Source organism: Camelus bactrianus, chromosome 5 (assembly GCF_048773025.1).
Source record: "Camelus bactrianus isolate YW-2024 breed Bactrian camel chromosome 5, ASM4877302v1, whole genome shotgun sequence".
In the NCBI taxonomy this organism is placed as follows: Eukaryota; Metazoa; Chordata; class Mammalia; order Artiodactyla; family Camelidae; genus Camelus; species Camelus bactrianus.
This window is the reverse complement of record NC_133543.1, coordinates 26,044,195-26,071,856: the sequence shown is the minus strand read 5'-3', so window position 1 is coordinate 26,071,856 and position 27,662 is coordinate 26,044,195. Positions and strand designations below refer to the sequence as shown.

Below are 27,662 nucleotides of genomic sequence, written 5' to 3'. Positions count from 1 at the left end.
CTTGCTTTCCTGATGTTGAGAAGGCCAGGGCTGATGATCTCAAAGTCCCCTTCAGCTCTACAATTCTATGAAAATGAGTGTTAAATATATGCTTCAGGTTGATCCAAACAATCATAGTAACCTTTGAAACTCCTACATAATAAATTCTACTTTAACTGAACTCTGATGTCAGTACCAATGTTGGTGTTCAGACTGTTAATTTAATCACCCTAAAATGTGCTCCCTAACCATCCCATGCACTCAGTATACCCTGAATTTGTCCTCTCCTCCATTTTCTAAGCTCTAGATACTTTAAGGGTCCCAGAATTTCCATTATGGGATTTGAGTGAACTCATCCCAGATTAAGAGGCACCAAGAAATTCAACCCTTTGACATTCAGAGCTGAAGACCTGAAGGGAAATGCACTATGTTCAGGTCAGCACAGGGGTATACATCAGATATCAGCGACATAAACTCTGTATCTGTTCACTAGTTCATTCTGAACACTGTTTCAACATACCATCAAATCTGGTCTGGGGCCTTGGGTTCTGTAATAATTAAATCATTCTCCCACTCTGAAAGCTGGCTCATCTATTTCAAAATCAGTCAAGGACAAACAAATTACAACCCAAAGATGGAATAAGAAATGGCAAAGCCCACCTTTTCATGCATCAGTAGCTTTAATATTGAAAACAGAATGATTTTCAAAAAAAAAAAAAAAAAAACACATTTAAAAAGTATCCTTGATTTGTAAAAATCCTGCTGAGGACAGACATATTTCTTTAGGTTTACAAATAAACTTCCCAGGGGGAATCGCTCTGTGTCAGAGTTCACCCTAATGGAAATGTCTTCAAAATATCAAAAGGACTTAAAGAGCTAAAGTGACTTCCTCAATAATTAAAAAAAATTTAACCTTGGTGCTGAGGAGTGTTTAAATATCTGTGAAATTCTGCTCAAACATCCTCTTTCCAGTTATCTTGTTACCATCCTTTACTGACCTTATTGTCTGTTTCCAAATGCAATGATTAGGAAGCACTTGGGTTTTCTCAGAAAAACATCCCAGCGCTTAAAAAAAAAGTAAGAAGCGCTAAGGAAAGGATATATTCTTAAAACATCCCAGGTTATGCATCAATATAACGTAGAGGAAAATTCTTGGTGTTCTTCCAGAACGAGTCTTTGATGGCCCTGGCCCACCTGCTCTACTGATCTTCAATGAGATCAGAAAATGGCAGCCCTCGTACTTGAAAACAGGAGCTCTATCTTGTTCCACTCTGTCACTCCCACAGCACAGCACCAGGCATAGTGTAACACCCAGGAAGTATTTGCTGCACAAGTAGAACCTTAGCATTCAAGAATAAAGGCAGGAAAAAGAACCTTCGGCACTTCAGATCAGAACTTCATTAAAACAATCAGAAAATCCAAGGAATGAAAACCGTTTCCTGATTTACAAAAGCACTGAGTAAATGTTCTTACGACGGTTCTCCAAGTACCAAGAATTTGTACAATCCTCTCACCTCGTGCCTTACAATAGAGTTGTGTATATAAGAGACACTTCCCAAAAGGATGCAAGCATTTTGTTTATTCAGGAATATACACTCCATCATTTACAGACTCAAACAAAACTCATTAAATTTAGGTGCCATGCTAAAATCACAGCTGTGCATCCTTATCTTCCTTTTGTCAAAATTTGAGCCTATGAATTTTGATAGATGTTTCATTTTTCTCTTAAAAATTAAGTTTTCAATCACTTTTAAGTCATCATAAAATGTTCATTTTAAAAATTACAGAATACATGAAAATGAGAGTGGTACACAAAAGGTATATTTAAGATAAGAAGTGTTACTTGAAAATATGAAGCATCAAATAAATGTAAACTGATATCGCAGTAGAAAGAGTCTCTCTTGTTTGTTTTTTTTAATAAAATGTAATAAAATATATTACACTGCTATAATATTAAAGAAGTTTTCCACACTAAAATATAGAAAGGTTTTGTTTTGCGGTGTGTGTGTGTGTTTTCCAAATGCAGCCATGGTTTCAAAGCAACCTTGGTTCTATTGATCAATAACAACACACAACTCAAAGGCATCCCGAGGGTAAAGGAGCCAAAGGAACCTTTTAAACTGTCACAGATAGCTTGTTACAAAGACAGGGAAAGGTAGCAAGAACAGACACACATACACGTATGCTAGGTTATGAGCAAGACTCAGTATTTTACAGATCAAGAGGATAAGTAACATTGCTCTAGAGCTCCTATTCTCAGCATCAGTGGGACACCAAGTAAGGCTACAACTCTCCACCACAAAGATGTCAGATCTTCATTCATGGCCTTCCAATTGGCTTCTCTTTGAACATATGCCCTTTTGAGTGAAATTAATCAATCTCTTTATCACTCTCACTGCATATGGAGTCATAATCATTACCCAGCTGCTGAGAAAGAAATGAAACCACTAATCGCCCAGAGAGCAGAGCTAAGTCTTCAGATTGGGAACGTTTTTATTAAGTTCTAATTTGAAAAGTGATCTTTCATGACTAGCCCTACAAGACATGCTCTGTGCAGGAGGCTACACTACCAAAGCAGCCAGCCAAGTATCCACCAGCATATCATCAACATATTAACAATTATGGAACTTATACTTAAATTATTCAATGATTGAAACAACATACAATATTTAACACGCAATATTCTGGGTAGGAATATCGGAGTTCTTCTGATTCTCTGTACTTACCGTAAGTGCTGGTAGGTATCAAACACATGAATATCTAGTTATTCATAACCCTCAAATTTCCCCACCAGCAATTTTAGAAACCTTACTGACAACTGTAACATAAACTCAATGAAATACAATGAACAAGATTCTCACCTACTTGTTACTTTTTGCACTTTTTAAAACCTCCCACCATTTCAGGATACTAAATACAGCTGTGATTCACTGGAAACCGCACGCATGTTCTGGTACAAAACCAATTTATGTTAACTGAAATACACTGTCCAATTGATTTACCTTATAAAGCTGGACATGTGTTCTCAGAAGAAAAATTACAGTGTCAGAATACAGTTTTAAAATCACATTTAAGAATGCAATAATCACCTTTGCACTGTATAGTTGAAATGATAAATAGTAGTTACTTGAAGCAAATAATGATACACAATGGAGAATAATATTAAAACAAAAACAGGACACTTAACTCACGAGAGGCTAAGAATTACAGAGCACCAGGCATAGACTGCAGGATTGATATTTAAACAGAGTTTTAGGAAACAGAAAAACAAGACTTCTTTCCATTCAAACCAGGTACTTTCAATAATATAAGCTAAAAGATACTGGCCAGGGTCTGCTAAGTCTTCACAGTCTGTTCATTTAATTAAGGGTAATTTTTGTAGCATGGTTCATTGATACCTTAAAGGATGTTTTCTCTATTGATCTGTTTGCTGTAAAATTAAAAAAAAAAAAAGATTCTTGCTATGATAAGGCTCTAGGAGAGGCCTTCTGACATAAGAGGTAGCAGAGATCATTAAAAGGCTCAGTTCCCCAATATTATATCCAAGTGAGTTTTAACACACAATAAGCTTCTGTTAGGCAGTAAGTACTGCAAATAAATTTAACTCCTATATTTAACATCTAGGAGGTCCAGAAAATGCTCCATAGCTCCCTGGTGTCATCGATTTTAAATGAGAGAGTAGCTTAATCACTGAATAATAAGCTTAATAACCAATCATGGCAACATACAAGATCTATATAAAAAATCATTTGTATATCTTTGTACCACCAGTGAACAATCTTAAAATGAAATTAAGAAAACAACTTCATTCAAAATGAATAAAATGTTTATGAATAAGTTTAACAATAGAAGCACAAGGTTTAGCTGCTGAAAATTACAAAATATCACTAGAGGAAATAAAAGAAATGGAGAGTCTCCATGTTCATGAACTAAAGACTCAATACCGTTAAGATGGCAAGTATTTCTAAACTGAATTATAGATTTGACATAATACGTATTTAAAGTTTAGCAGGCTTTTGTGGAGAAATTGACAAACTGACCCTAAAATGGAAATGCAAATGCAAAAGACTCAGAATAGCAAATGCGAATTTTAAATAGAACAAAGTTGGAGAACTTCCCAATTACAAAATGAATTATAAAGTTATCAAGACAAGTTACAGTTACCTAGACAGTGTAGTACTGGTGTAAGGATAGACATACAGATCAATGGAACAGAGCTCAATGTTCAGAAATAAACCCTTATATTTATGGTCAATTGATTTTCACAAAGATGCCAAGGCAATTCAATAAGGAAAGTACAGTCTTCTCAATAAATGATACCAGTACAACTGGATATCCACATGCAAAAATATGAACTTAGATACCATACAAAACAGTGATTCAAAACGTATCATAGACCTAAATGTAAGAGTTAGAACTACAAACATTTGAAGACAAGATATAGAAGACAATCATTAATAACTTGAATAATGCAAAGATTTCTTAGCTATGAGACCAAAAGTATGATCTAGAAATGAAAACAAAGAAATAAACTGGCCTTCAAAATTCAAAACTTTTGCACTTCAAAGACACCATTAAAAACTGAAAAGGCAACCCAAAGACTGGAAGAAAATATTTGCAAACCTCATATTCAACGAAGGGCTTGTATCCAGAACATAAAAAGAACTCTTGAAGCTCAATAGCAAGAAGATAACCAACGCAATTAGAAAATGCAAAAAGGGGGGCTTAGGTATATAGCTCAGTAGTAGAGCATATGCTTAGCGTGCACAAGGTCCAGGGTTCAATCCCCAGTACTTCCACTAAAACAAAAAAAGTGCCTACAAAATGCAAGAAGTGTTGGAATAGACATTTTACCAAAGAAAGTATACAAATAGCTAATAAATACATGAAAAGACAACATCATTAGTCGTCAATGAAATGCAAATCAAAACCACAATGAGATACTACTTCATACCCACTAAAATGAATTTAATAATAAAATAGACAATAACAAATGTTAGCAAGAATATGGAAAAATAGAAACCCTCATATATTACTGGTGGGAACGTAAAACCTATGACCACTATGAAAAATAGTTTGCAATTTCTTAAGAAATTAGGCATCCATTCGCTATACAACCCAGCAATTTCCACTCCCAAGAAGAATGAAGATGTATGCCCACCAAGACTTGCACACGTATTTCACAGCAGCATTACCCACAGTAGCCAAAACAGTGGAAACAACCCAAATGTCCAATAATTTGTGAATGGATTAAAAAATGCTGTATCAATACAACAGGCTACTGCACTGTTCAGCTACACAAAGGAAGGAAACATTTATATATGATATAACATGAATGTGGTTCAAAAATGTTATGCTAAGTGAAAGAAGCCAGTCACAAAAGACCACTTCCTACACGATTCCACTTATATGAAATATCTGGAAAAGGCAAATTTATACAGACAGAAACTAGACCAGTGGTTGCCTAGAGCTGGGGATGGGAACAGGGATTAACTGTTCACTGTGGTGATAGCTGCACAACTTGGTAAATGTATTAAAAATAACTAAAATATACATTTTAAATGGGTAAAATTTTGGTATGTAAATTATACTTCAATAAAGTTTTTAAAATAATCACTTTTTCATGCTAATAATTACTAGTACTATAACAGCAGAGAATGCTGTAAAGAGAAGCTTGCACTTGGTATAAAACATTTGTTAATCAAATCACCAACCAGCAAAATCATAACCAATTGACATGAAATCTGAAGAAAGATAAAAAAGTGGTCATTTTTTTGCCTCATGAGCCTCTCTACTGAGAATGACAACACTATACGGAGTTCTAAGTTCAACGTTTCAAATGAGGAAAACCAAAGACCTTTGCATAATAAAAATTCAACTGTAATTTCAAAGAGCACTGAGCTAGCCTTGGTTTCATCACTTAACACCTAGGCTACTCAAACTCAGTTTCTTTCTTACCTTTCCCACAACATCTCAGGCTGTTGTCAGGACCATATAAGATAAATGAAGAAGGCATTATAATAATTTTGTAAGGTGGCGCTTACATGCTTGATTTTTTTTCTCATTTCAAGTCTGAAGATGGAGGAAGTCAATCGTCTGGACCCATCTAAGTTCAAACCCAGGTTTGGTCAAACAGTCAAACAAGCTTATACATCCTCAGCTTTCAAGAAAGCTGTGAGACTGCATTCTGCCTGGTCATTGTTTGGGATAGAATCTCACAGCTCTGGCTTTGAAAACAATACAATAGAGTTTTATGAATGGACATGTCAGGGAACAATATTTATTGGAGCACCAATATTTGAAACAGCTAAGATGCACAAGTAATGCCAATAGAAATAAGCAATGAAATGGAAATTTTAAAATTACTTATTTTGGAAGAGAAACTTTAAAGTGCAGGAAGAGAATATCAAATGACCTCTTGAGAGAAAGGATATTCAATATACTTGCATGTCTGTATATCCCAACTAAATTGGGTTCTACATGTCGGACAGTGGGAGGGACACGGAATAACCTCTTACAGTAGCACCCACTAAACATGATGAAAAGGAGGCATTAAGTGAGTACTTAATATGATCTTGATGACATAATACTTACTCTGAGTACAGAAAATGTATATTGGATATGTACTATAGGATATGAACTATGCTTTACGCAGATTTTCTCATTTAGTCCCATTTGATAAGAAAGCAAAGGCATAAGGTCGGTCACACACAGCTTGGCTGAGCACCCAGACAGTCAGACTTTGGTGTCTGTGCTCTGAACCTCTCCATCATCCCGCCGAGTGTGATTGTCAGCATCTCCATTGTTTGCAGGTTCTCTACAAATACAGCTAAGTAGTTAAGCCTCAAAGTGGTTTTCTAGAAAAGATTTTAAAAGGAAGCCATTCCTTTTCAACATAGTGAGTATACTTAGCAACAAAAATCTTTGAGCAGCTGCATTCAATTAAAAAAATTATTAACCCTGAGGGAAAATCCACATGAAAATATCCATATGTCATTCTTACCCGTTCTTATGTTACTTTTGACGTGAAGCGTATCCGTGAATGAAACCCACTGCTGGGTGATAAAACTACTTATTTCGACAACAGCTTATTATTTTCCTTGTTTGAGGGGAAAATGTTTAATGTAAGGAGATAATAATATCACAGATTCCTTACATGAACCACAGTTTCGTTACCATAGTAATTCCAAAGAAGAAAAGGAACAAAAGGACAAGATGGTTAGTTCATATTCATACATTTGCTATGAAAATAAGCTTTAACAGTACATAGTATTAACGAGAGTAGTAAACATAAGTAGTGTTAAAGGTACATTTTTCGAATTATTTCTCTGATTGAGTCTCAGATATCATATGCGGCACTAATGTCTGTAGTGCAGATGTCATCTGTGGCTGGAAAGTTTGGGGAACTTTGCTGATGTATCAGAATAACTGCATGAATTGAGTAAATCCGTAATCAATCCATAAGAAGGTAGGCAGCTTTTTCTGTTTTTATTTGGTTCCAATCAGGACTATTATTCATGGCAAATAAAGTCATGGCCGTGAAGATGTTTATAAAATCAGCTTTTAAGACTGCTCTTTGAATTTGTCATACTGTCTCTTAGTCTTTAATTCGTACTTCAGTCCCACTTTGATAGGTCTGACTTGTTTTCATCTTGGACTTCTAGACTTCTCTGCATGGAATCCTCTAATTTCCGAGTTAAGAATAATTCAAACTTATGTTAAATATCAAAATTCTACCATGAAAGAAAAAGTTGAAGGAAGATCATTTCCAGGTGGCCATAAAGGAATTTCTTCATTGGTCATCTGACCACCAGGCAGAAACCACTCTCCTATCAAACCCTCAATCCAACAGCTCAGCCTAACACCGATCATACAGAGCCAATGAACATTCACATTAAATTAAAACAAATTTCAACCTGGGAAAAGTTCGGTGGGCCAATTAATTTTATTATAGATAGATTTTGGAGTACTTGCTCAAAGAGAATAACTGAGTTAGTCATCACAAAAATTAATATTTCAACAACACTTTTCCATTCCACAATAAATAGCCTAAAATAGGTACGACAGAAAAATAAGTTAGAAGACTTCCCATTAATGTGGGGGACATGTATATATTTTCACTCCTTCCTAATACCCCTTTGAAATGACAGTATAGGCATCAAAACACATAACTCAATAAGGGCCAAAAATACACAGTGTGGAGAACACGCAGCAATGAATTTTGGAACACAGAGAGCACAGAGGGGCAGTAAGCAACCTGAAAATGAAAAGGAAGCTGAAGATTCTGCCTACAGAAGAACATGGTAACAACAACAGAAAAAACTGATTTACACTTGCAGAACTCTGGGAAAGTTTGGGATCTAGAGACCCTAGAAAAAAGTAGTAAGGCTGGTGGCTTGACATGGGGGATAATTAAAAGTCCATAAAGGGAATTAATTAGCCCCTAAGCTCCCTTCCTCTGTCTTTTCCTCAATATCTGCAGGAAAACAGACAACAAAAATCAACTCTCAAGAGGACATTTTTGAGGAGAGCACACAAAGCAAAAGATGATGAGGCATCATACGCAAAAGAGAAGTGACTGAAATGCTGAGGACTAAATGTAGAGCCAGTCTGCCCAGACCTCTGCCCTTGTTCTTTGATTGACAGTCCAGTGTAGGCAGGTTCATTTCAGGAGACACTATGATGGTAAATTTCATGTGTCAATTTGCATGGACCACACAGAATGCCCAGATATTTGGCTAAACATGATTTCTGGGTGTTATCTGTGAAGGTGTTTCCAGATGAGATTAGCATTTGAATCAGTAGACTGAGTAAAGCAGAAGGCCCTCCCCAGTGCGGCTGGGCATCATCCAATCCGTTGGAGAACAAACAGGACAAAAAGGCAGAGGAAGGAAGGACTCACTATTTGCCTGTTTGAACTGAAACACCGCTCTTCTCCTTCACTTGTACTGGGACTTGCATTATCAGCTCCCCTGGTTTTCAGGCCTCTGGGCTTGGACTGAACTACATCAATGGCTTTCCTGGGCCTTCAGATTTCTTAGCCTCCATAACTACATGAGCCAATTTCTTATAATAATTCTCTCTCTCTTGTCTCTCTTTCCCTCTGCCTTTCTCTTTCTCTCTCTCTCTCTCGAAATCCCTGACTAATCCAGACACTGGATAGCCCCTGTAAAGAAGACTGTTACTCATGACTGAATCCATTTCCCCTTCTTACAAGGCTGTCCGACTACAAACTACATTTCTCATCTTCCCTTGTGGCCAGCAGTGACCTTGTAACTACATTCTCACCAATGGAATGTGACCAGAAATGAGGGATCGTGGCAAATTTAAAACATGTATCTGCAAATTCTTTGCCACTCCTCCAATCAAAGGATGAAATCTAGCCCCCGCCTTAGAGACTCCCTTGCAACCAACAGAATGTGGTCCAAGTGGCCATGCCTGGCTCCCAGGCTAGGTTAGAAAAAGGCACGCAACTCCTGCCTGCTGCTCTTCGGAAGCTTGTTCTGAGAGTCTTCAGCTATCATATTAAGAATACTCACTACCCTGAGGCCTCCATACAAAGGGAGCATGTGGACAGGATCAGAGAGAGAGAGAGGGAAAGGGATACTTAAAGAGTCCCAGCTGTTCCAACCTCATCTGTTTGAGTCTTCCCAGCGCAGGTACTTCCAGATGAGCCAGCCTCTGCCTTCATCGGACCACAATGGCATAAAAGACCCCAAGGGAGATCACCTAGCAGGGCCCAGCCGCCTCCACATGTGAGAGCCAAACTGAAGCCCATTAGTAACTGAAGCCACTTTTGTAGTGGGCTCCTACACAGCTCTCTTTCACAGAGTACTGGAACATGTATGGAACTTCTTTTTTTGGTGGGGGGTGGGGGCGGGGTTCCTTTTTTTTTTTGGTGGGGAGAGGTAATTATGTTCATTAATTTCTAGAGGAGGTACTGGGGATTGAATCCAGGACCTCATGCATGCTAAGCATGCGCTCTACCACTGAGCTGTACCCTCCCCTCTGTATGGAACTTCTATGTTACTTGTTGAAATATATTTTTTTAGACTTCAGTTCTGTGCTCTTTTCATCACTAGAACGTGGAAATGCCATGAGGCCTTCCCATGAGAGAGACAGGAGCTGCTATTATTTTTAAGCCATGTACTTGGGAACATCTTCATTACAGCAACTTACCTTCACCTTAAGTAACACACACAATAGGCCCTGGATAAAAGACCGTCTGGTACTGATGGATACAGATTTTTGAGAAACCCATCCTCCAAGAAAAAAAGCCAGCTCACTACTCAGAAGAGTCTGACAGTGAAACCGAAACAGCTGAGTCAGGTACACAGAATGTCAATCAGCTTTTAATGCCTCACCTTCAATGACGGGAAACACTAAAAAGAGAGACAATAGCCAACAGACATTAAAAGAAAGCTCCTCATATCAGAGGCCATGATCAGACAAATAGATGAATGAAAAAGAGATTTAGAGGAAGCATAAGTGGTAGAGAATGAAAAGAAAAAGTTAAATTATAATTAATATCTTCTAAATGAAAACATATTGCATCTGTGAAACAAGATATAATTTCAAAAATCACATTGAAGTAAGAGATCTTAGAAATTTAAAATGCGGTAACTGAAATAAAAAATATTGAAAGGGAGTGCTGAAAGATGAAATAGAATAAATATTTTAGAAATTAGAATAAAAATGCAAACAAAGGAAAAAAAATAAATACCTAAAACTTGAAGACCTGTTAAGAGAGGTGAAGTATCTGTCTAAGGAGTTGCAGAAGGAACAGAGACAACAGAGGTGGGAAATCATATAAAAAGTGAATCTCAGAACTGCAGAGCATGAGCATATTGGTGAAATATTCTCCTAATGACCAACAAAATTAAGAAGTGATTCACCCCAAAGTATATAATCATGAAATTTCAGAACTTCGTGGATAAAAAGAAGATTCCAGAAAGAGGAAAAGAGGCAAACAGGTAACATACAAAGAGATGAGATCAGAATGACATAAAACTTCTTAGCAACAACACTGGAGGCTCGAATACAGTAGAGCAAAGCCTTGAAATTTCTGAAAGAAGTGTTTTTAACCTTGAACTCCACACATGCAAGCTATCAGTCAAGTATATGACAAGAGACCCTTTCAGACATGAAAAATGACTTCTAATGTACCCTATTTTAGCAGTTCTAGAAAATAAAGCTTCAAAGGCAAGGAAGAGAAATACAAAAGACAAAACAAAACAAACAGGAATAAGGTGTTCAAGATGACAAAATAAAGGGAGGCTCCAAAATGAAAATGGTTCAGGAGTCCACATTGAATCAGGGGGACAGAGAGCAAGGGAAAGAATTCCCTAAGAAAGAATTTAATAGGGCATTTGGGACAGTGCTTAAATGTTTCAAAAAATGAGTAATGGGCATATGACATATCAACTGGAGCATCGTGGGGGAAGCTGAAGGAGACTCAAGTGTGGGATTAAGACACACACACTGCTATGCATAAAACAGTTAAACAACAAGGACCTACTGGATAGCACAGAGAACTATATTCAGTACCTTGTAATACCTTTTGTGGAACAGAATCTGAAAAAGAACACGTGCATAAAACTGAAACTCTTTGCTGTACCCCTGAACTAACACAATGTTGTAAATCAACTTAAGTTTGACTATAATTAAAAAAAAAAGGTGAAGCAAAAAAATGAGAGAATTTTTTTTTATCTCTGGGTAAAACAAAAAGCTGAAGAGAAAAGAGGTGGAAGTGTAGTATCCTGCTTGGCTCAGCAGAGGACAGTATGTAGAAATATATAATTCCTGTACATTGATTTAAATATTTGCATATAACTACTTTGAAGGGAGGCAGTTAAGGAGGGAAAGGGGTAGAAGATGAGAGCTAAATCTTCAACTAACATAACAGGAAATCAACAGGAAATATCCAATATTTATAAATAAAAAAATAGAATTAATGAGTACATCACTTAGAAATATGGAGGTATATACATCAGGCTAAGTAGAAAAAGAGTTGAAACTGGCTTCCTCCAAGGAAATGAACTGGAAGACAACATGAAACTGTAATATCTCATCACAAGAATCAAAGTAATACTTAAATTTCTTACTAGGTGCAACTATTCCTTTTTATTACAAAATGCATTCAACATATGTTCTGGAGATGATCAGAAATGGTACCAGAACCAAGGAACCAGAAAGTATGGATCATTTGTTTTCATATTTACAGATTTATAAGTTTGACTTTGGTTTTCATTCATTTTATATCCTCTCCTCAAGATATATTTCAAGTTCTAGAACAACAGCAATTACATGTTCTATTCCTTCAGTCTCACCATTTCTCAACACTCTGAAATACACACACTCACACCCCTCCAAGAGACAGTGTTCCTCATTCTACAAGTACTTAGATGTAGATGTGCTGGGGATATTTTATACCACAGTTATTTACATTCTAGATACTTGGAAAACATCAGTGCATAAAATCAACAAAATCTCTCTCCTCGGGGAGCCTCCATTACAGTACTATTTAGGAAAAAAATCAGAGTAATTTATTTTAAATTATTTAGGTAATATAGGCTTTTTCTGACTTACTGGAAGGATTATAAAATTAGTAGTTTAGTCTCCAAGGAAAAAGGACTAGTTTTTAGCCGTGAATCCCATGCCATATATGTCTATACTTTTTGATATTACAGAAATAACATCACTGAGAGTTTATTACAGACATGGCTGTAAGATAAATTAATATCCATAGATGTAATTTAAATGATTTCAATTTAATCAAATCCCTAGAAGAAATATTTCATGAACTTCTAGGACATAGTCAAAAAAATAGCTCTCTCCTAAGAACATTTTACTGTTGCTAAAATTCCTGAACTCGAAATAGATATATTATCTATGTATATAAAAATATACAATTTTTCCTTAAAGTATTTTCAACACTGAAAACATTACTATTTAAGCTATAATTAAATATTAACCTAAGTAAGATCCCTTTTTTTAACATAGTCATTTTCATAATCTCTTTTTTTCTTCCAAAATGATTAATTTTTACTTATCTACTTAGTTCTTAGAACATAGGTCATTATTCTCACCCTTTTTATTCACTAGGAAGGAGCTACTGAAATTAAAACTTTCCAAGAGTCTGTCATACAGAAAGTTTTAGAGCTAAAAAGTCAGCAAAATTACTTATGACCATTTACTAATACAGTACATGTAACCGTCAAGCCGACCTCCCCTCTTTTGTGTGTCTAAAGAAAAAAACATATGAAAAAACTGTACAACATAAAAGCAAGAATAAATATTTCAAGCATCAAATTATTATATAGTAATGATAAAAATAACAGCTAACATTTACTGAATAGCTACTATATACCAGGCATTTCAATATATTTGTTGTACTTAACTTTCAGAATAGTCCTCTGAAGTATTTACTTTCCTCATTTACTTAATTTTCAAAACAGCCCTCTGAAATACTTTCTTCGTTTCAGAAAGATGCATAAGGCTCAGAGACATTAAGTAACTTTCTCCTCTCTAGAAACATAGGACTTGAAGGTGGGTCTGCCTCTGTATAAAAAGCCCCAGCTCTTTCTAATATGCTGAGTGATCTCTTACGATGACTTAAGGTGTTAAAACAAACTCTCACCAACAGACAAGTATGGATTTTCTTTCTTTCAGACCTTATTATTCATAGCAAAACTTGTTTTCCAGTCTTTTTATAAACATTTGCAAATGTAACTTGGAGTGATGAAAATGTTCTGAAACTAGATAGTGGTGATGTTTCCATCACACTGTGAATGTACTAAATGCCACTGAATTGTAACTCTCAAACGCTTAAAATAGTAAAGTTTATGCTATGTGTATTTTACCACAATAATTTTTTTTAAATGTCATTTGGCCCAAAGGAAGTACATTAGAAACTTATCCTTTACACATACAGGATCATAAATTTCAAGGTTGCTTCTTCATTTCTAAGGCTATCCAGTTAAATTCTACCTCGTTGCTAGTGACTTACAAATTTATATCTCTAGCAGAGACCTGACTCCTGAATTCAGATCACCCATCCAACTTCCCGGTCAACATCTCCATGTGAATTTCTAACAAGTTCAAATATTGAACATGTCCAATACCACATTCCTCATGTTCCCCCCATACCAACTCCTGACCATTCAGCCCAGTTTAAATGATGGCAACGCCACTCTCCCAGCTGCTGGGGGCAAAGCCTCAGTATCACCCCTACATCTCTCTCCCTCCCCACTCTCATCAGTAAATTAGGATGGTTCTACCTTAAATCAAGGTTTCTCAATCTGGCCGCTTTTGACGTTCTGGAGCCAGATAATTCTTTGCTGTGGGGGACTGTCCTGTGCATTTTACGACATTTAGCAGCATTCCTGGCTTCTACTCCCAGATGTCTATAGCACACCCCAGTTGTGACAACCAGTTGTGATATTCCCAAAAGTTCCCTGCTGGGCAAAATCACCCTCAGTTGAAAACCATGGCATGAAATATATCCAGCATTCAACCCCTTCTCAGCAGCTTCACTGACATGACCTTAGTTCAAGCTATTATCATCACTCCTCTTTATTTCTGTAGTCACCTCCTAACTCGCCTCCTTGCTTCCACTTCAACTGACCACCCACGATGATGCTATTAAAGTCTTATTTAAAAGAAAAAGATCAAAATCAAGCATCATATGAAAGAAAATCATCAAACCACGAAAGGAAAAACAAAAAGAAGGAACAAAGAAGAAATACAAAATCAACTGGAAAACAAGGCAATAAACAGATACCTATCAATAATTACTGTAAATGTCAATGGGCTAAATGCTCCAATCAAAAGACACAGAGAGGCAGATTGGATAATCAAACAAGAGCCTACAATGTGCTGCCTACAAGAGACCCACTGTAGGGTGAAGGGCACACACAGATGAAAAGTGAGAGGATAGAAAAAGTATTTTGCGCAAATGGAAATGACAAGATAGCGAGGGTAGCAACACTCGCAGAAAAAAATAAGACTTTAAAACAAAGGCCATAAAAAAAGATAAAGAAGATGGAGATTCCTTAAAAAACTAAAAATAGACTTACCATGTGATCCAGCAATCCCACTCCAGGACATAGATCTGGGAGAAACTCTAATTCAAAAAGACACATGCACTATTTACAATAGCCAAGACATGGAAGTAACCTAAATGTCCATTGACAGATAAATGGATAAAGAAGTTGTGGTACATTTATACAATGGAATATTACTCAGCCATAAAAAAGGAATACAATAATGCCATTTGCAGCAACAGGGATGGACCTGGAGATTGTCACACTAAGTGAAGTCAGAAAGAGAAAGAAAAATATCATACACTATCACTTATATGTGGAATCTTTAAAAAATGAGACAAATGAACTTATTTACAAAACAGAAACAGACTCACAGACATAGAAAAGAAACTTATGGTTATCAGTGGGGAAGGAGGAGTGGAGGGATAAATTGGGAGTTCTGGATTTGCAGATGCTAACTACTATATATAAAATAGATAAAAAGGTCCTACTGTAGGGCACAGGAACTATATTCGACACCTTGTAATGACCTATAATGAAAAAGAATATAGGAAGGGACAGACTAGGATTTCAAAATTTGTAGATACTGACAGGCATATGCAGAATAGAGAAACACGATTATACTGTAGAGCACAGGGAAATATATACAAGATCTTGTGGTAGCTCACAGTGAAAAAAAAATGTGACAATGAATGTAAGTATGTTCATGTATAACTGAAAAATTATGCTCTACACTGAAATTTGACACAACATTGTAAAATGACTATAACTCAATAAAAAATGTAAAAAAAAGAATATGAAAAGGAATATATATATGTACAACTGAATCACTATGCTATACACCAGAAATTAACACAATATTGTAAATCAACTATACTTCAATCAATCACTCAATCAATATAAGATCATGTCATCACTCTGTAAAAACTCCCCAGTGTCTTTTTATCTTACCTAGAGTAAAAGCCAAAATTGTATTTTGACCTTGAGGACACTGCTGCTTTGGGCCCCATCACCCCTCTGACCTGACCTCCCATCACTGTCCCCCATGTTTGCTCAGCTCCAGCCTGCTGGCCTCTTCTCTGGTCCTCAAACAGGCCACACCCATGCCTGCCTCAGGGCCTTTTTCCCTGGGCCTTCTCTCTGTCTGGAATATTCCTCACCCCAATATCCCCATGACTGTCTCCCTCCCTTCCTTCCAGTCTTCACTTCCTCAGCGAGTTATCACATAGCCCACCTACTTAAAATATCAGTCTCTCACCCTTCACTGCACACCCCTCTTCCTTGCCTTATGTTTCCTTCTAAGCACTTAGCACCATCTAACATGCTCTCTAACTTCCTGATCATGTTTATTAGCTTGTTCATGAGGCTCGAGGATTTGTCTGCTTTATTCTCAACTTATCTCACACATTTGTCACAGTGCCTGGCACACAGTAAGGTCTCAACAAGGATCAGTGGAATGAACGAACTTCTTAGAACCATTACTGAGAAAGTTTTTAAGAGACCACTAGTTACTGTGGCTTCAGAGACCATGATCTGTTCATCTCTACAAAGCAAGCAACCATGCATAGCTATGTGTTTATTTAAAACCACAAGCAGCATCACTCCTCATCTCAAACACTTGCTGACATGATCCTTCTTTCTTGGCAGAGATGACAGATTGCCTGATACTAAATACAGATCAGAGGAACTCATCACAGTGATGACGGGCGTTCAACAGCCTTGCCGGATCAATGACCCCACAGCCGACGGCTCACGAGTCTCTCCCTCATTACAGAAATCCTTAGCAACATAATATATCACTCACTTATTATTCATCAATCCATTGTTTTCCCAAAGCCAGGACTCACTTAGAAATGCCTCTAACTTGGATGAGGTTGACTAACATCTAACCTATGGACTCAGGGGAAAAACAATAGATGCCAGGAAAGAGCTTAAGTGACTGGCAGCTACCATCTAAATCCAGAAAATGGCTTCTAAGTTTCTAAAATAAGGTATATTTATCTGGATCTCCATGGAAATCTGTTCAAATTCCAGATTACATTAGACGTGAGTTGTTGGATTTGATAATATATAAAAAATGCAGCTAATTTCAACTGCAATGGAGTTTTTATTTTAAATTCAAATGAAATACATTAACCATGCATAAGTAGGTACAGACTCTAAGATGTTGAGCTTGTCTTTGAAGGTGATGACCCAGGATTGCTCTAGGGCAGAAGACTCTTCAAACTGATTTATGGCTTACCTTTAAAATAATGCTGCATTCATGTCAGTTTTATTTTTAATAGCAAAAAACTAAAAGCCACTGAAATGCCAAGCGATACCAGAAGAAAAAATAGACAAATAGGTACTGATTAAATAAACTATTAAAAGTCCAACAGAAAACTCTGCAACCACTAAAAGATAAAACTGACCCGTGAGCTCTAACGTGAAACGTTCATCACGACATCATTATATGATAAAAGCAGCCGGAGAGTAGAATTCCGCAGAATATGATTCTGACTGTACGAAGCAGTGTTCGTGTGTATGTACACACAGGGATGTACACATTAGATATTTTCACATCCACATTCTCCACCGTTTCACACTCTGCTTCCAGCCCCGGAGGCAGGTTGGATGGAGACATCAATGGGTTCCCTTGCCTTGTGGCTTCGGGTTGGATTCCGCCATTGAGATCCCCAGCAGGAGATGTGTGGGTAAGGACCATTCATTACCCTGAGCCCCTTCCCACCTTTTCAATGCACTTTGCTTATATCCCTCTAAAGGCCACAGCATCTGTCGCGCATCCTCCCCACGAAAGTTTTCTCTTCAGATTCCAGAAACCACTCCCTTTCTTTGCCTGCAGACTGAGAAGCTGTAAATAAAGACACCAGCCCAGGGGCACTCCATCACAATTCCTCATAGCTGTTCTCATAGCTTGCTCGTATTTTCCTACTTTTGTAAATAGTCCTTTTATTAAACTCTTCTCAATTACCTACTTTGCATTGACCATTTCTTTTTTGGCAGAACTGTAACTAATAATGATAACAAAACTTTTGTGTGTCTGTATTCTGTGTCATTTATATACTAACATATTTGTATTTATATATGCAAAGGAAGATACACATGGTCTAGGTGTTGACTTTTAATTTTGTATCTTTTAAATTTTTTCTACCTTTAAAATGTCTGGTCACATACAAGTAGTAAAGGTGCTATTCAGAAATGAAACCAAATGGGAAAAATATATGTTATCACCTTTTAGCTGGCACATTCATGAGGGAAAGAAAAGAAGTAATGAATACCAGGGAAAATGAGAGTGATGACACGATATTCATTCTGATCTGTGCAAAGCGTCTGAGGGGAAGGCGCCTCACTTCTGAAACTGAAGTGTGACAGTTATCAAAGTGTTCATCCATTGTAAAAGTGGGCTGCACCATCTTGTTCCACTGACCTACTTTCAGAAAAGCAGGCCTATTTTTAAAATTTGCTTCTAAATAAGCCCATTTCCTTAACACATCCCATTCATGTTTCATATTTGCTACTTTCCATTTTAATTGCACTTTTTTGGGAATGTTAGACAGGAGTACAATCATATAAATGTGCTTATTTAGATATGATAAAACATTTAGTCTTTCCTGATTAAAATAAAATAGCCCCATTCAGATAAATGCAATATTGACTTTTCGAACTATTTTCAATGCTTCCTAAAACTACTGTGAGGTAAAAAATGAAAATCACTAATGTGGTATTAAGAGCCCACAATTAAATGAATTTACAGAGGCTTTAATGCAATTAAATTTCCTCCAGACTCTATCTCTAATGGTCCTGGGGTTTTACTTAATATACTTGGAAGCATAATTCACTTTCGTTTTTGCAAGATCATGTAAATATTACAAATATCACCTTTACACATATTTCCATGGCGACATAATATGTTTGCAGTCTATTTAATTTACAGATGATGGGACTAAAATGAAAACTCTTCAAGGACCACAGATCTTCCAGAACATCACATTTTCCAATTCTAAGATATTAAGTGCGTAAGTTATCTGTATTTGCAAGAACGGACTCTTGAAATGGTAATACATATTTTAAATACTCTGTGAAACTTTTAAGAAAACTAAAAGCTAGAGGAAAGAAAGCCATCAGTATATAAAGAGCCGAGAAGTTTGGGGTTCATCACTGAAGTTAATAAAGCATTAGCCTTTAAAATTAAATTTAATACATCTTTTCCACAGCCACACTGAGGAAATACTAGAAAAGAATGTAAGTTATATGGAAGCCTCAAACCTCAACTCAGCTCATTCATACAGTTATATACACGGCAGTTAAGGATCTTAAAACACATGAGGGCAACTGTATAGTCACAACTTACGGACAAAGATCTTGGGATAATTTTTCATGTTCCCACACCTAGATATACAGGATCTATGTGAGAAAATATTCAATTAATGTATAGCTAACTAGTTTGTACCCCCAAAGACAAAGACATAGATTACTGGTCCAAAGCCTTTTTTAGCAAAGGACATCAGTTGAATTCAGATTCATTCTCGCAACCGATGTGCCACACAGCAGTGATACATCTGACAAAGGCAGAGCAGATGTAACTATGGAAATCGTAACTTCAACTGACAACAACATGAAAATTCAGTAGGATAACCAGCATCACGGATGGAGATGACAATTATGTAGTCAGAAGCAGCAAATGTAAGCTTTATTATAAAGAAGAAGAATCTACTTTTTTTCCCCTCTCTAGATATTTTCCACTACTCCACAAATTGGAACAAGGATGGAAAGAATAGTCTTCTCATTAATGAAAATGGGACAAGGGAACAGCCAGGACATTCCTACCTGGTTTCCAGACGAACTGATTATCCTGTTTGCCTTCCAAATGAGCTGCGTGGGACAGCAAGAGAGACAGTAATAGAAACAGCTTCCTCGTGCCCCTCCATACCCAGCGAGCGAGGGCCAGACTGCCCTGGGGAACCATTCTTCAGAGTCTCAGCCTCCTCACTTGCCTATTCCTAGAAGGAAAAAAAGAACATCAGATAAGTTCTTCTGCAAAGAAATTACAAAAACTCACTTGGACTTCTGGAACCTTTAGCATGACGACAACACCAATTTCCCATGGCCATAAACAAAATACATAGGAAATTAACATTTTAAGGTCAGATATGAATTAGCCCACATGTTCAATCCTTACCCATGGAAGGGACTGTACTGCTCCCCAATCAGCTGACTTTTGTTTTTAAGAGCAGGGGGAGCAGATCCCTGATATAGTCCCTCTTTCTCCTCAGCCAGACTCCTTCAGGAGCCCACGATTTGGGGAGAAAGATCTGCATACACAGCAACATTCAAAAGAGGGCAATGAACACTTTAATAGTAGTATTAAGAAAGGGGGGTGGGGGGTATAGCTCAGTGGTAGAGTGCACGCTTAGCACGCACGAGGTGCCGGGTTCAATCTCCAGGACCTCCACTAAAATAAACAAACAAACAAACATCAAAAATTTAAAATACTCCTAAATAAATTTTTTAAAAGGGAAGAAAGTAAGAGGAAAAGACGGAAGAGAAAGCAACTCGTTCTTCTCACCTGAGGAAAACAAGAAGGAAATCAAACACAAGGTAATATCTGAGAAGAGCCAGGGGAAAAGGGCTTCAAGGTGCCAGGAAGGGCATGTCAGGACGAGAGAACTCGGTGCTGAAATGCATCTTGTGTCTGGGGCCTGGGAGTGGGGCCAGTGGCTGCAGTGAAGGACACAAAAAGGAAGAAGGAATGGACAGAGATGGGATTTAGAACGCAGATTGGGGAGCAAATGATAAAGAGTCCTGAATGGCACTTGAGGGACTTTGACTTCATTCTGCAAATGATAGCACTAAGGATCACAGGAGAGCCAGTGACTTTTAAGTAGCTGACATCTGTGTGCATAAGGGATTACCAAGAAACTGAGGCCAGTTAGGAAACAAAGATTCCAGGTGAGTATTGATGAAGTAAAGGATCAGAAGAAACCTGAATGGCAGTGCAGAGGCTGGGTTTCAAGGACTTGGTTAACAGCTGGATGGGATCTATGAGATAGAGAAGACAGAAAAGACAGAGAGGTGACTGAACTGATGGGGCCATTCTCCCGAAAAGGAGAAACGTGAAGAGGGGCAGTTTTGAAAAGGAAGACAAAGAGAATTTCCTTTCAAGAACATTAAGCCTGTTGTGCCTACAGGATATCCAAGCAGTTTCCCGAAAGGTATTAAGAAAATCTACCTGGAGTTAAGGAGATATGACAAAACTTGCCACAATATATGTGTTAGAAAAATAAAGTAAGAGGCACAGGTACAGGGAGATAAAAGGACTGAACAGTAAGAATGTCAAGAGTAGAAGTTATTGCCCCTAATATTTGCTAGAAGTGGGGAGCAAATTTGACCATGAACTTCCAAGTGACCAAAAATAAAAGTGGCTACTACAGCCCTCATATACGTAGGAGTAAAGTTTAAATTCTCTTTTTTAAATTGTTTTAGGAAAAGCCATTGCCCTGGTCCCAAACACTGATGGAATTTACCCCCAAGAGTTCTCATCAACACAGATGCTATGCTGAGCAAGGGCTGAACGCATCCATTCATCAGTAACACAGACACCAGCAATCTGCAGTCAGTGGGGCCCAGGGCTCTCCCAAGTACAAATCAGTGAAAATGATTCTGCAAAGAGTCAAGAGAAGGAGCTGAAGTACACAGCTCTCTGATGGCCTGCCTTGTTCCGAAGACTAAGGGAATAGTTGGGTAAGCAACCGAAAGAACTTTTCTTCAAAATTCTGCCTCACATACCAATATGGAGAAGAGTGGAATGTTCCAGCTGAAATGAAATAGAGCTCTCCTGCTTGACTATTTGTCCCCAGGACTGGCCTGTTAAGACTATTCCATGGAACCTTTGGGACATTACTGGACACAGCTCAAAAACCTCTGGACTAGATGAAAACTGTACCCCCTTACATGAGACATCTTTACGCATACACACACACACACACATCCCCTAGACAACGGATATTTCACGTTGCTAGTGGCAAATCTACACGCTTAACAAGCAACACACAATGAATGGCGAATGGTTTGGGAACTGTATCATGGTATTTTAAAGTCTGCATACACACACACACAAATAGGTGATTAATTCTTCACGATATAGATTTGCCACAAACACTTTGGTCTGGACATATTTCAGAAGGCACCATTGCCATTAATTCCATCAAGGCAGCGGAAAAAACTCTCAATATTGCCCCCTCATAAAACAACAGACCTTCCTAGTGAATCAGACCCATCAATTTAGTTGAAATCTATACCCCGGGGAAAGCAAATGAACTGGCCTTCTAATGATGGGTTTAAGTCATTGTAACATTAGAGAACTTTTGATAAAAATGATGATTTGAGTTTTAGGGTAGTTGATCCTAAACTATTATTATTACTATTAATAGATCAATTAACCAGCAGGACCAGCTCTCTATTGAGACCACTTCTTTTGTGACAGGCAATCACCAGGGTACAGGAGATGACTTTGTTCACTCGCATTAGTGGAAGACACACTTTCAGCCTATCTAAAAGCATATTCATGTCATTACAATGTAAGCCAAAGAGATGGAGGACCAAAAGCCTATTTGTTAGACTCTAAATGGCCCCAGGTGGGAACCTAAACAGAGATTTAAAAGGATTAGGAGTTCCTGTGAGACTACATGGGAGCTGAAATGATTAGCCAATAATTTTATACAAATACTTTGAATTTTGCATCAATCTTTGGATTTTAATTGCAATACCTGAACACAGGTTGCTGTAAGCCCTGGTCTTCTTTTAGGCTTCCTCACTGGTACAGAGCCCTGGACAGACTCTGCAAAGGGACCCACTGGCTTTAACAGTCCTGTTGTGTTCACCTAAGCTGGGAAAGATCCCTGAGCAGAGTGGCTTGGGGGGCCTACCGGAAACTTGCAGTCACCATTATCTCCTGGCGAGGATAGTACCAGTAGAAACCCAAGACTGATCTTGAACCCCCCCAAAAATCTGAAATACAGATTTTAGAGAATACACCAAAGCACCTCAATTCAGGACTCTCTGGCAATCTTAGTTCTGCAGAGACCCACACATTGTTAGCATCTGGATTACAATACTATTCCTCTTTACTTCTCTTTTTCCAAGAAGCTTAAGGACAGAGGATGGGAAACCAGATTTGACGACCTTCCACCACCTGCCATACTGCAAGCTTTATATCCACTAGGAAATGGAGCATCTCCGCTGAGTTGAGGGAAAGCGGAGGGTGGAATCTGCACACAGGTTTGTCTTACTCCACTAACCTGTGATGACTCTCTTTCCTCCAAAGGCCTGAAACTCACTAAATTATTCTCTGGAAGACACTGGAAGTCACTCCTGTAGCCATTCCTTGAAAAGCCACACAAGAGTTCATAATAAACAAAATGAGAGAAAACAAGAAACGATTAGAGCTTCCACTTCTGTTTGTAAAACACAAATGGGAAAATGCTGTAACTACAATGAAAAAATACATATTATGCAGGAAGCATGTGTTACTCACGATGGCATGAATAATTTATATCAGGAAGGTCGCAGAGTTTCTAAATCGACTTATTTACTCTATATCTTAGCATCCAAAATGTATTTGCAAGGTTAGCTCTAAACTGATGAATACTAAGAGAAATTAAAAAAAAAAAACATAGTTTCTCCTCTAAGCCTCAGTTTTCTAATCATTTAAAGGCCATTCAAACGATGAAAAATGTGCCTTATACTTCATACGCATTTCATTTTCCCTTAAATGGATTCTTGTTGTTGAAGTCCTTGAATATTTAAAAGGTACAAAACTTAAAAATAAAATAAAAACTGTTCCAATTTGCTTTCAGCCCAAAGGGCCAGCACTTGAGTAGGAGAAAAGCAAACTTGACCATCCATACCCCTGGTGCGCCACCTCATGGCAGCCGTGCAGAGACGATGGCTCAATAAAGATGGCTCAGTAACGGGCTGGAGGGGGCGATGCTCACTGTGAAGACCCACTCAACTGACCACGATGGCCACTCCAACTAGTTGCCTAATGCAGGCGAGTGTTAACTAAGCACTGCTAGAGAAGCCCCAGAAGCATTTGTTTTTGCTCAGCAATCCACCTCATCTCTGACTGCAATATCGCGCATTGCATTTCATCTCTTGTAATCTGTCAATACAGAAAATGCTGACCCAAGCACTTCACTGAACTCTCATCACAGCCTTATGAAGTACTTACTCATCTTACACCCCATGTTAGCAATGAGGAAACTGAGGCATGGAAGTCATAAGTTGTTTGCAGTCAGTCTCAGTGGCCCTCCTCAGAAAGGAGAGACTAGCATCGTGACCCAGTATCAACACAAGTGATTTTTCATACCCCTGGAAATGTGGATCCTTTCTAGCCCTCAGGAGGGTCTCTCGGCAGCCTGTGGAAGGCAGTGTACGTACCATGTCCCTTAATCCTCACGTAATACTATGAGCAATTATTCCTATTTTTCAGATGTAAAAGAGACTGATCATTGAGGACGTGAAATACTTATCCCCAGGTCACCTCAGCTAGAAAACATCAAAGCTGGGTTACAAAACAGGCCTGACACCACAGCCATGATCTGCTCATAGTATCACATGTGGTCCTCAGAGCTTCAGGGGCCCATCTAGAAAATGATGAGGACTCTCATTCTGCACCCCTTAGAGCATAAGGATGGAATCAAAAAACAAAGTTCTCAGATGAGCTCCAGCCAGAGAGTGAGCATTCACTGAAGGATTAGCTGTTATTACTGTCATGATTCTCTCAAAATTCAGAAAAACCCTGACTTCAGCAATATTTCAGGGAGGGTCTGAATGCGATCTTGCCCTGCAGCAAAAGTCTGGGGGATTTTTTTTTCAAGATTGGGAAATCTTGTGACTTTGTGCCATGTTTCTGAAGAGCTAAAAGCTTTCCGTACCCGGAGCCCCATTAAAGATTCACACTGTCCCTGTGAAGGAGACAACAGGTATTATCATCTCTATTTTATGAGAGAGTAACCTCTGGCCTCACAATGACAAGATATTTAGTAACTTCCTCAAGCCTTTTAACCTCCAGCCTCTTCCTCCATGCAATTCACTGCAGAATTCCAAATTACATCCAATACCAGCATGAGGTGCCTGCAAGTGTGCCCTAAAAATACACCATCACGTGGTTCTCAGTTTACGGTATTAATCATTGCAATAGGTTTGCATCACATAATAAAGTCACAAAAAATTTTGCACAAAGCCCACACAAACCTTTTATGTGTCTCTGAATAAACTTTTGCCACAGGATGTAACTGACAGAAAGAGAGCTTGAAACGATTTGTCGAAACCTTCAAAACTACAGCTTGCTAGCTGTGGCAGACGCTGCCATAGGCTCGCTTTCTTCTAGAACTACAACTTTTTAAGAATGTCTACCAATCCTGTTTTTAAAAAATCACATTTGCAGATTTCTTTGTAGAAAGGGTGGCCATCTGACACAGTTCTGGCCAATGATTTGCAGCTACAGGTGCCAAGAAAGAGGAGGGGATTTTTTCTCCAATGAAAATATAAAACCCTCCTTTTGTGTGAAAGTGTGGTTTTTTGCCACTGGCCTCTTTTCCCATTATCCCTGCCTGCAACACAGATATTAATGTCTGGAGGTGTCAGAGCCATCTGAAGACCATGAGATGAACTCCACCCACCAAGATGATGGAGAGGGAGGCAGACAAAGCCTGAGACTCAAACATCATGACGGAGTTACAACAGTTGTCCCAGACCGTCAACCTCTGGACTCTCTGATCTGTGAGAAAAATAAACTCCTTTGCTTTAAGCCACTGCTGGGTGTGTTTTCTGTTACAGGTGCTGAAAGCAACTCTGACTCCCACCATATCCCTGTCCCTGGAGCAGGGTATCTATTTACAGACATACCTATTTGTGTGACTGCCTCCTTCTCTCTGACTTCTACAGACTGAAACACAACTTCTCACGTGATTCAAGAAACACACTGGAACTCTCTGGAAACCTGAATGTGGACGTCCCTATTTCCAGGCAGGTGAGGTTGATTCACTCCCCACCTTGGCATCTTTAGGTAATACGTGCATTATTCCAAGAAAAGAAGCTGCCTCTGTTGTCACTTTTCATAAGTGTCACTGCCATGAAGAAAGGGGCACTTCATCAATGATAAGCTATAAATAAGAGAGAAAGGTAGTAATTACTCTGGTAAGCTGCTCAGATTCCCCAACAAGAACAAATCCATTCATAGAGACATAGTCTAAAATAAGAACATATTTATGTAGCCACCTCCTATGAAGTTGCCATGCTCTCCCTGGTTCTGCAGGTATCGGGGCACATTCTTGTAATTGTAGAATCACCTTGTCATCACCTCATGGAAAACCATCTTAATACCTCATGGAATCATGTCCTCATTACTCCTTAGAAAAGATCAATACTTGACAATCTAGTGTGTACCAGTTTATTTATTTTCACCTCCTCCAGTATCATCTAAATAATTTATCTTGCTCACTGTTCTATACCCAATCCTAGTATATTGTCTGGGGAACAGTAGATGTTCAGTAAATATTTGCCAAATAAATGAATAGACTACGGAGTCTACATTTGTACGTTTTTTTCTAGTTAAATTTTCTTGATCTTGCACCACAATTCTGATGCAGAAGCTTTTCCATACAATGGGAGAAAGATATACAGAAAAGCTCGTATTTCCACACTGGTTTGACTTTCTGAATTCTTTCCTCTGTGCTCAGTAAACTTAATCTGGGGAACTTGTGATACCCTGAAATCATTTGGGTGATGGTAAATAGCTGAAAAATTCCTTCCACTTTACAAATAAGTTACAAACATCCCACCATACCACCCTCAAAAAATCCAAAGAATAGAAAAAGTTCTATATTGTCTACACGTTCAAATCCTCAAGTGGAGGATTCTTTTTTTATACAAAATTGGAAAAGATAAAAGTTAAACAGTTTGATAGAAATACTATGAAATGAAAACAAATATATCTATGTACATATGTGACTCAAACATTAGGCTGTACACAGATACTGACACAACATTGCAAACTGACTATACTTCAATTAAAAAAAAGAAATAATATGAAAAAACAGAAAGGAGTCCCTAAAGAAAAAAAAAAATATGTTATCTCCTCTTTGGAGAAGCTTAGGTTAATTACAAAAAGAAAATGCATTCAATCTGAAGGTATTATATTCTAGAAAGACTAATAAAATTTGTACAATCACTTCTCCAGATGTTTTAAGAGAAAAAACAGGCACCTAGTGGTATTAGCCTACAGTCCATCCTGCTTGAAGATGCAAGAAAGAATCTGATAACCCCTTTTTACCAAACTTTACAAACGAACAAACAAACAAAATATATATATATGTTTTACACGTATGATTGTAGGGAGAGTAATTTCATGTGGGCTTATATTTAACAGTCTAAAGAGTTTTATAAAAATTCAGGAGAACTTGGATGTGTGAACAAGATAAAACTCTTCTTCTCAAATGCTACTGACCTTTGAAATTAAAAAAAAATACTTAATTACTCATTAATATTTTCTGCAATGTAAGATTCTAAATATTTAATGTCAGGAGAATTATCCAGTTAAACTGTAAATACAGCTCTGTGTTCTCTTGATTAATAATG

General features: G+C 37.9%; 1 protein-coding gene across 1 annotated transcript in view; it reads right to left on the bottom strand.

Moving 5' to 3' along the window:
• The window catches only part of THSD7B (thrombospondin type 1 domain containing 7B), a 763,775-nt gene that overhangs the window by 637,495 nt on the left and 98,618 nt on the right, over nt 1-27,662 (bottom strand). The window contains exon 2 of the mRNA XM_074363581.1: nt 19,851-20,023. Within this exon, the coding sequence (XP_074219682.1) occupies nt 19,851-19,989 (139 nt within the window). The 5' untranslated portion in view covers nt 19,990-20,023. The remainder of the gene's footprint in view (nt 1-19,850; nt 20,024-27,662) is intronic.